The 10,506-nt window shown below is 38.4% G+C and overlaps 2 protein-coding genes across 13 annotated transcripts in view; both read right to left on the minus strand.

Moving 5' to 3' along the window:
* Positions 1-10,506, minus strand: part of LOC131432101 (uncharacterized) — a 206,437-nt gene that overhangs the window by 87,853 nt on the left and 108,078 nt on the right. The window lies entirely within an intron of this gene.
* On the minus strand, positions 1,450-3,377 carry LOC131432102 (putative zinc finger protein 66). Its single transcript, XM_058598190.1, has one exon. It carries the CDS (start codon positions 3,043-3,045, stop codon positions 1,504-1,506), a length of 1,542 nt encoding a protein of 513 aa, XP_058454173.1. The 5' UTR covers positions 3,046-3,377; the 3' UTR covers positions 1,450-1,503.

Genomic DNA, 10,506 nt, shown 5'->3' on the forward strand with positions numbered 1-10,506 from the left:
GCGACGTTGTAAAAGAACGGAATTTTTTTTTCTAAATTTGACTTAAAACAGTTTCAGTTTGAAATTTATGTTAGGTGTTGGCCAAACGAACGGATTTAGACTACATCGACTATATGTTTCCGGTTCCGGATGTATCAGAAATGATGGTAAAAAAAATCAAAAAATGGAACTCAATTAATTTCCTTAGAGACTGCTGCTATTGAATATTTAAAACTGTTCCTTAGAACGACGATATAAAACACAGAGTCATTCTTCTGAATTTAATTATAACCAAGGATGGCTTTTATCGTATCAACAATCGCTAGCAGCTCTTCACACAATTCAATCAGTGCCATCAAAGAGAGACGGATATCATCTGAGCAAAAATAAAACCGGCCGTGAAATACTCAGAATATGAGGTGGTGCGAAAATATGCAGAAAAATTCTCTCACGGTTCATGTATTGAGAGGCAGCGAGTTCTTGTAGCATCATCTGCCATATTGACAAGGGGAGGACGCTTAGAACAATGTGCCAATCACACATTAACACAATGCGTTGGTGGCACACAAAGGGCTCAGTTTTGACGAGCAGCTGTTGCATGGGGCACAGAGTGGCACACTTAGGCTCACAGAATATTACGTGTTTTCTACCTGCATGTTAACAAATTGAGAAAAGGTTATGTTTGTTCATTCACAAGTAAACTATCTAGTGTATTTTCAAGTTCAAAAAAATTTTTTTTGAAGAATCTTCTAGATCCTTGAAGATATTTATGAAACTAATGAATAATATGAGAAAGATGGATTAAAACAGGTAATTAATGTTTGTTAGATGTAAGCAAAAATTACGCATTGAAAAGAGAAATGCTTATGTGAATTGCCTTGATGCGTATGAAAGCTCATGCTCATGAAAATTTCATATGCCAAAACGAACTAAATTAAAGAAAAAATCAACATTGCAACTGATCTTTGAGTTTGTAATACATCCAGTAGTAGGAGTTCAATTTTTTTCGTTTCAATTGCTCACACTTATTTTGTATTTGGAATATTTCGAACTTTCCATATGAAAGGATCACAAGGAAATTTTTACATTTCATCGAAATATTCCGATTCGATTGAAATACATAACAGCGTTGCCAGAGTGTTTAGGCTTCGGTACAGATTAACGTATTTCTCAACTATATAAACTTCACGTCTGCTTTGCGGCTTATGTTGAACCGTTGAATGGCATGGCTGCTTAAAATAAAATGCTGTGCACTGATGGATCGAAGACAAAACGTAAGAAACCGGTTACTGATAGCCAAAACCTCTCAGATGAATCCTGAAATCTCTCGTAAGAAAGAAAATTTGCATTGTGTCAATCTTCTTAGAAAAACTGATGACTGCAATAAATTAGGACAAAAATGAAGGAGGAAAATTCATAGAAACATAAAACCTATTTAAATAAACAAACATTTTATTATCGTCTATTTGTCTTTATATACAATTAACATATAAATTTACAAGAAGTAAAAGCGAATTTCAAAAATCACTCGCTCTGCGTATTCTTTCGTGGTTTCACCCTGTTGTGCTGATGCGACACCAGATGGGACATCAGGTGATCGTTCCGCACGAAGCCCTTACCGCAAACATCGCAGAACAGTGACGGTTTCGAGTGGTGCATTACGAAGTGGCGCCGCATGGCCTGTACGTGCTGAAACCCCTTCGGACAGTCGGAACACTTGTACGGTTTGTCCTGTCCGTTGTGACATTTCTCGTGCACCCGGAGACGTTCGAGCTCCCGGAACCGTTTACCGCAGCAGGTACAAATGTGCGGTCGAGGTCCCATGTGATAAACATCCAAATGCTGCGTGAAACCATTCTGCTTCAAAAAGTATCGATCGCATTTGGCGCAGTAGAATTTTTCACCCAGAATGTTGTGCCTTTTGGATGGTTTAGATCTTTCTTTTCTTGAAGATGACTTTCTTTTACCAACTGCTTTGGGCTGTTCCGAGGGAGCGTCACTGGATAAGCTTGTGCAATCGTTATTGGCAGTGGCACTCTTCGGTGATGTAGAATTTTCCATTGAATTGGGTGGTGTTTGGTAGTGATCCACTGGATCTGATTCCGTAGAATCAAAGGTAATGGACTGGTTCACAGGTTGACTGGTTGAAGCACTAACCGACTGTGGCACATCCAACATTACGCTGTACTCTGGCGAAATGTTATGTGATTCAATTTTAATCGGACATGAATCTGGCACGTTAGATTCCAACGATTGCAATGGTGGATACTGAAGTTGCTCCATTCGTACACCGTATTCCTGTTGCAAAGCCATCGAGTTCCATGTGTTCAGTGTTGTTTGATCCTGATACCAATGGGGGCCTGTTTGTTCAGGGCCAGAAAGTATACGGTGGGCAATGTTATCTGTAGCACCATTTGGTGGTGGCATAGTAGAAGAATGCACCGAATGCCACGCATTCTGAAGTATGTCGCCGTGTTGCTCAACCTGCAGAACGAACGGGTTCACTTGGTACCTATAATCGTTCACTAAATCCCCGGTTTCAATTTCGTTGTTTGATTCTGCTATCCCGAACTGCTCACAATTCTGCGCCACTGCTTGAAATTGCTGATCAACATCCAGATTTAAATGGATAGGACTTCCAATTCGTTGATTAATTTGATTTTCAATTTTTGGCTCAGGAGCATTGTTATACCAATTGGATTGTCGTTCATTGATTTCCATTTCTGGCGATAGCGTTGGAGGTGGAACAGTGAAACCTGCCTCAGTGGGCATTTCCGAAACCTCAGAAATATTGTCCCAATGACGTTCTTGAGTAAAGGCAGCATCAGATCGATGACTTCGAATCTTACGTGTTGGTAGTCCCAACCAGTCAGACACGCGGTCCACATAGGAGTAACAAGGTCCTGTGGTAAGATCGGCAGACGGACCATATCCGTGGTTTCCGTAGAATTCACGGTTGATGTCACTAATATGCTCAAACGGCTGCGAAACGGGTCCTCTGAAACGTTGTTGAGCTTGTTGATTCACATATAAATTCAGCAAGTGAGTTTGTAGTCCCCCTTCCATTTGATGTGACTTCTGTTGCTTTTACTCTTCTCTTCTACAAACACTACCGCGTGAACTTACAATAATTAACTAACGATGTTCGGCGGTTTACTGCAATTTTAAAGAGAACCAAGTTGGCTATGAGATTCGTAAATTACCTGTGTTTTAACAGAAAATAACGGTCTTGATAGGTAACCTAACCGAAAGTTACCTGTCATGTCAGGATAAGTAAACACAAAGGATTCGCTTCGGCCATGTAAATTGTTGCTACCTAGATCAGGGTAGATCGGGGCATGTTAATATTCGTTTCGTTACACATATCCGAGTTCGAATTAGGGTAAAAGAGATATTTTGGCCCGGTTTAGGAAGTAGTTTATGCAAAATGTGAATTTAGTATATTATGATAGTAAAATAACATTGATTTTCAGGTGTAGAACATCTGTTCTACAATATAAATTACTATTCGACGAATTACTTTTGAATGTTCATTTAAAATTAACGGATTCATATAACAAGTTTTTTTTTGTTATCATTTCCGTTCCCCTAATTATATTTTGACCCGAAACGGAAATAAATGTCGGCACTTTGAATAATAAACTTTGTAGTGAATGGAAACTAACTCAACTTTGAGATTATTGTAAAAGTTGATTTACCATCTCTGATTCAGCTACCCGCGATTTAAGGACTGTTCACACCTTTCCGATCCAACTGAGTGGCGTAGTGCCGTTTCAACGAATATCGCCGTCAGTGTAGCGTCCGTCCGGCAAACTCGAATTCGTCGTCACCGATGTTTTTTATTCTCACTGAAGTCGGTCTGTCAGCGCCAGGGTTTGGAATGTTCACTCACCGGTGAATGAATATATAGTTTCCATTGCATTGTGAACGAACAATTCCACCGCTCACAAGGAGGACGCCTTTCCAGTCAAAAAGAACCACACAAACAAAACGCTAGTGGAAGCAAATATATTCCATATATGCACAGATATTACAGTGTGCTGGTGTTGGAGTCTTCATGAAGCACAGAAGCCGTGAATATATTTTTTCTCTCTCGTTGGTCTAAGCGTCGTTCTTCTCACAAAATATTAAACTGCAAGCTAACAATCTTCACGGGGCTAGGAAGTGATGAAGATTATATATTCAGTTTTCGCTAACAGACGCTCCGAGCGCGAACGGATGTTATTGATGACTTTATGCCACGAAAACTGTTGCATATCACTTATTTAATTCGTGTCAAGTTAATAGTGGGTGAGGATTCTTAGTTATAGGGACCGTGCACGAGGGCGTGGTTTAGTGGCCGGCGACGACAGCGCACGAGGCGGCTAGTAGAAAAAATAATGCTACCATAGCAAAACTTGTAAACTGAGTTTGAAAATACTTTCTAGCGTATTTTCTCTGCGGATTTTTTTTCCGAACCCTATGGAATTATTAGCGTGTGGTGCGAACGATTGTTCAACATCAACTGACTATTAAATTTTGAATCGAATTATTCATTCTGTATCTAAATACGGCCACGTCATTTTCAGTCATTGCAGTTGGATTTGTGTCTAATATTTGTCATATTCACTCAAATTCAAACACTCAAACGATATTATCAGCACATTAAATGATTTTTCAATCGACTTGACCGGAAACACTGAAAAATATCTTGCTAAAACATTCTAATTTCAGACCATTAGTAAAAATTGCTTCTGTGTAATTTCTTTTTATACTTTCACTCAAAGAAAATGCCCCAATAAAATGTTTAAATATTTTTTAAATCAAGTAAGTTTATCTCGAAGTTATTCTTACTTTCACTGAATTGCAAGTATTACACCACTTGCTATTACTTTATTTTCAGAGCAAAATAGACCCAAATAATTTTCCATCCGTCAAACTTTGAAATGGGCCACAGTTTTAGATAAATTTAACTACTCGATAAAAAATAACTGCCCGACTGTCAAATTTTAACTAAAAGTTCGAATAATTCGCAGGATGGTCCATACTCTTAGAATGGAGGAAGAAAATAAATTGTAATCGTAAAAAAGCTAGCAATCTCGCGAGTAGCCAGTTTGACGTATATTGAAAATACGAGTCACGAAGCTAACAACAAATAATCATTTTATTGAAACGCTGAACTGTTTTGCCTTTCTCATATAGAAAGGTTATACAATCACTTGAAAATCGACTAGTAAAAATTGGTCAAGTGTCATATGCCATTCCACTCAGTTCGTCGAGCTGAGCAATCTATCTTTGTGTGTGTTTCTCGAAAATGACTTAATCGATGTTGACCAACTTAGATTCAAATGAAAGGTTCTACACGGAATTCTTGAATTTCATCCGGATCCGACTTTCGGTTCCGGAATGATACGGCAAAGTGTGTTAAAAATTGTATACGTCACTTGAAGAGTCGAAACGAAAAAAGTAAAAAGTTTTCTAAATTGGTCTCGAAAGTATTCCCGGTTTTCGAATAACGACGGCAGATAATAGTCCTACACTCAAAAAAGGATCTCACTTACTTTTACACTTAGTCCGGTATTCCTAATCTTAGGTTCAAATGAATGATCTTGTGCTCCTACCGAAAATTAAACACATTTTTCGGTTGCAATTAAAATCATGTTAGTTGATGGCCATACGAATCAACTTCGATTTTACGTTCTCGGGATCTAGTGCCCAAAATACCTACAATAGTGGAACTCACTTCGTTTTCTCATCGATGTCAGATAACTGTTCCATTCTGTAGGTTATACTAGCTATTGCACAAATAATCTCTTTGGTTTATTTTAAAAATCGGAGAGAAATGTTTTTAATAGTCTACCACAGTATTATATATGAGAATATGATTGATGTGAGAAAAGGATCATTATACCACTATGTTGTATTAAAACAGGTTTTTGACTGTTTTATTTAGCGAGAACATATGGTAACAGTGTAAAGCTATGGTAGAGTTATTTCGCCTATTCGCCACTAATGGCGCTACTTGTAATCGTGCACGGTCCCTATACAACAAACGAATTTCCAGACATGACAGTCACGATCTTTTTTTGGCGCACATCTACGGTCCTCCGTGGAACTGGCACCAATGGTGATAAATTGGATGCACTGCTGAGTTCCCATCATCGCATTCATAATGAAAATGTCAAACCATGAGAACCCTTTCGATACTTTAGCTCATTTGTATATATTGAGATTTCATGGCACACTTTGGTCGAAATGATAACAATGCAATTAATCTCGCGCTCCACCAAGCGGTGAGTGCGGTCATTTTAGAAGGCACAGGGAACGGACCAGATTTTTTTTTTAATATTTGTAAGCACATACATGTCTTTATTATTTATCTTTGGATATACTTGAATATTATAAACAGAAGTAGCAAGAGTACAGCAATTAGCAATGGCGATCTGGTGATCTAAGCAGATACTGCAAACAAACAAACGCTTCGTTTGCTAGGTGTTATAGATAAACTAGCTCCTGCACTCTTGTTACTTCTGTAAATCAAGTTCCTGCTGAATAGCGATTCGACAGTTAAGAGCCAGTCATCAGTCTGTTAGCGAAAACTGAATATATAATCTTCGTCACTTTCTAGCCCCTAGAATATTGAGAAACCGTGAGAAGGAGAAACAGTAGAAGGGGTGAATATTGTTTGCTCTCTTCCATTCTCGTGCTTGGACAGCCATTCCAATAAAGCAACAAGGCTCACGTTTCTTCAAAAGCGACATGGTTCATGAAGCAGGTATACTCATCTTCACTGCTTCATTTATCCAAACCCTGGTCAGCGCCTTTGCTGTGCCGAAACGAAAACGGCACGGAAGGGTTCCGATAAAAAAATACTGACGGCGGACTGAAGGCACTTTCACTGTGCAGTTACGATACTTAACCGTATCGAAAAGGTGTGAACAGATCTTAAAATTATTGTCACGCATTTTTAATGAAAGAGTCCAATCTAACATGCTCATATTCGTTTTTTACTGTCTCATTCGTAAATGACCGCATCCAAAACAAACGAAGAGAGACGAAGCATTTTCGTCTCTCATTGCAAAAAAAAAGAGAGTATCAATGTTACCGTCACTCGTTCCTCTATGACAAGACGAAACCAAACTAATGTCTACAGGGAGAATCAGAAGAATTTCAGTTCTCATTCTTCCAACGATATATTGAAAATATGTGGCGCTTGGCTATAAAAAGTTATTAAAATATGATAAATCGTAGTAACTATACAGATTCGAGCACCAACAGGTAAAAGTCATTGTGAAACCTTCTCCTGTCATTTTCGATTCTCAAAGCTTCGGTTGAATATCGACGCTGCAGAGTATGGATCTCGTTCTCATAATTTGAAAGCGCAGCTGAGAGTGACATACACCCAAACCTCCATTTACGTACTTTATATATGTATATTTGTATACTTATACGTACGCATGTGAGCAAGTATACGTATTTCTTAATACATATAAATATTGGTGAAGTAAAAGCGATCATTTATATGTATAAATATATATACATATATGCAGACGGGTGAGTGTGTAAGCATACATACATACACATATAAGGTTCGTAAATGGAGGTTTGGGTGTATATTGCTCGTCATTTTTGTATATTTTGAATTAATGAAAATGAATTTTTTTAGCTCTTGGTGTAAATAGTTCACTGTTTCAGCTGGCAGAGTTTCTCGCTAGTGAGTCCGTCGTTTTGCTCTCTCGAATATCGCTTATGTCTAACGCTCATATATTTTTTTCCCGAAAAACAGTGCATTTTGCATGAAAATCAAGAAAATACAGTACTTCGACTTTGAAATAACAAAATCAAATAATTATCAGATGATTTATTTTAATATTTTCAATAGTTAAATATTTTTCTATATATTTAACTTTAAGTTCAATAAAAACTGAAAAAATGCTTGAATCAAACAAAAAATCCAAAACACATTTGAGAAGCGGATATTTTTGATAATGATTTTGATTTAGTGTATACTTTCATTTTGGTGGAAACCTTTTTCTTATTTTTTAAATCAAGAAAATTTAACAAACTTGTCGTGACGCGCTCTAAACAAGAATGAATAATGAAAAAACCATGACGAAAAGGAAAGAAAGATACCACTCTAATCATTATTTACATGTATTTATATTCGCATCGTATTGTCATTATTCTTTCTGACGTTTTGTATTGCTGAAAATCGAAATTCAATGAGTTTAAGATTTAGAACTTTGTATTTAAAGATTGTCCCAGAAAGTATGGACGTAACCAAAAACTGCTGCCAATGGTTCAGAATTTGTCAATTTTTATGGCTGCGTCCTATTGTTTACACTCTTCTCTAACTACTTGTGCAGTTGTTTATTCGTTTTCATTAGTTTGTTTCGAAATGCGTGGACTTTCAGCAGAACAACGTCGAAAAATTGTGTACAAATGGTGCACAGAACGCGGACTGTCACTGAGAAAGATAGCAAAAAATGGAAGGAGTAAGTGAAAAAGCCGTGCGAAATGCAATCAGGAAGTTCGGTGAGGATAACACCTTTGATGATAAACCGAAAACGGGTCGAAAAAAAGGTCCTGCTAACCCTCAGTATACTGAAGGCATTCGAGCAAAAGAAGGAGGTTTCAGTTCGGGATGTGGCCAAAAAAGTGGGCACTTCGAAGTCAAATGTTCTTCGTGCTAAAGAACGTTTGAATCTTCGAACCTATAAGAAGCAGAAACAACCAAAACGTAGTCCGAAACAAGAAGTATCGATCAGGCCGAGGGTTCGATAGCTGTACAATACGATTCTTGCTGGAAATTTGAACTGCATAATCATGGACGACTAAACCTACGCGAAACTCTATTACAGATCGTTGCCGAGACGAAACCAACGGTAGAATGGTATACTACCAAAAATGTCACTTTCGTCCCAAAAGACATGAATCCACCAAATTGCCCACAACTTCGACCAATTGAGGAATTTTGGGCATTAACGAAGGCACATCTTAGGAAACATGTCTCGGCAGCCGAAACCATTCAACAGTTCGAAAAAAAATTGGAAAAAGTGTCAAAACTTGTCGCCAAGAAGTCTGTACCGAATTTAATGAAGAACGTTCGCAAGAAGGTGCGCCAGCTAAAGCTTGCTTCAAATAGAATTGGAACAAAGACAATTGCCTGTATTTCAGTTATTTATTATTGTATTCAAGATCTTTTTTTATACAAATGTAGCGTTTTCTTCATACTTTTAAGAAAAAATACGGATAAAATTATTCGTCACGGTTTTGAAGGAATTCTCGAATTTTTCCTGTAACACGGCTCAGTAGGCGGCGCACACCTTCTTCGTCCATCGTTTTAGCTATCTTATTCCACCAGGTCGTCATCTGATTGATGTCTTTGACAACGTTTCCCTTTGCCTTGAGTCTCCTCTTCATGATTGCCCAGTATTTCTCAATAGGGCGGAACTGAGGGCAGTTGAGTGGGTTAAGGTTTTTCGAAACAAACTGGACCACTTTCTCTGCATACCATTCTTAAACGGCTTTGCTGTAATGACAGCTTGCCAAATCTGTCCAAAACATTACAGGATGGTCGTGGGATCGAATGAACGGCAAAATTCGTTTTTGGAGACACTCTTTTATGTATAGTTCCGATGTCATTGTCTTATTTGTAACGAAAACTTTCGTTTTTTTGCCGCAGCTGCAAATGCCCGGCCAAATCATAAATTTTCTTGCAAATTTGTCGGCAAAAACAAATTTAAATTTGGCTGGAACATCCCTCCGAGCCGTTGCCAAGTAAAATTTTTGACCTGGGATTTGCCCGAAGTCAGCCTTGACACAGGTTTCATCGTCCATCAGAAGACACCCGTTGAACTTGGTCAGCACCTGGTCATATAGTTTCCGAGCACGAATTTTGACCACACTATTCTGTTTCATGGTCCGATTTGGCTGTTTGCTAGCTCGATACGACTTGATTCCTTCCCGGAGTCGAGTTCTCCTCACGGTACTATGGGCAGCACCGAATTTTCTGGCCAAATCACGGTCCGACAGATTAGGATTCCTCTTAATCGTCTTCAAAATCTTACCACGCAATTTCCGGTCGTCAGTTCGAATCCGACGATCGGCTTGAGGCTTCCGAATCGTCGTCAATGTTTTCTTATACCGTTTGATAACGCGCTATACGGTATTTCTGGGCAATTTCAGCTGTTTAGCTAGCCTAGATGCAGACCACAATGGATTTTCCAAATAACTGTGCACAATTTTTTTTCCTTCTTTCGGCTTCCATGTTGATTGTTTACAAAGTGCAGTCGATTTTCGGAATGTCAAAAATCTTACGTGAAGCTGACAAAATTCCCGACACGTGGGCGCCAAGAGCTTCCAAATCCGTCCACCAGGAGCGCCACAATATGAGCAAAAGTTTGTTCCAATTCTAAATGAAGCAAGCTTTAGTCTACAATGGCTAAGTAGCAAATGTTGAGAATAATATTCTGTTGTTGTAGTCTAATATTATCAGTACACTGAGATCTTTTTTTAAGCAGTCTTTTTTATGCGGTTTTTTTACGC

Source organism: Malaya genurostris, chromosome 2 (genome assembly GCF_030247185.1).
Source record: "Malaya genurostris strain Urasoe2022 chromosome 2, Malgen_1.1, whole genome shotgun sequence".
NCBI lineage: Eukaryota > Metazoa > Arthropoda > Insecta > Diptera > Culicidae > Malaya > Malaya genurostris.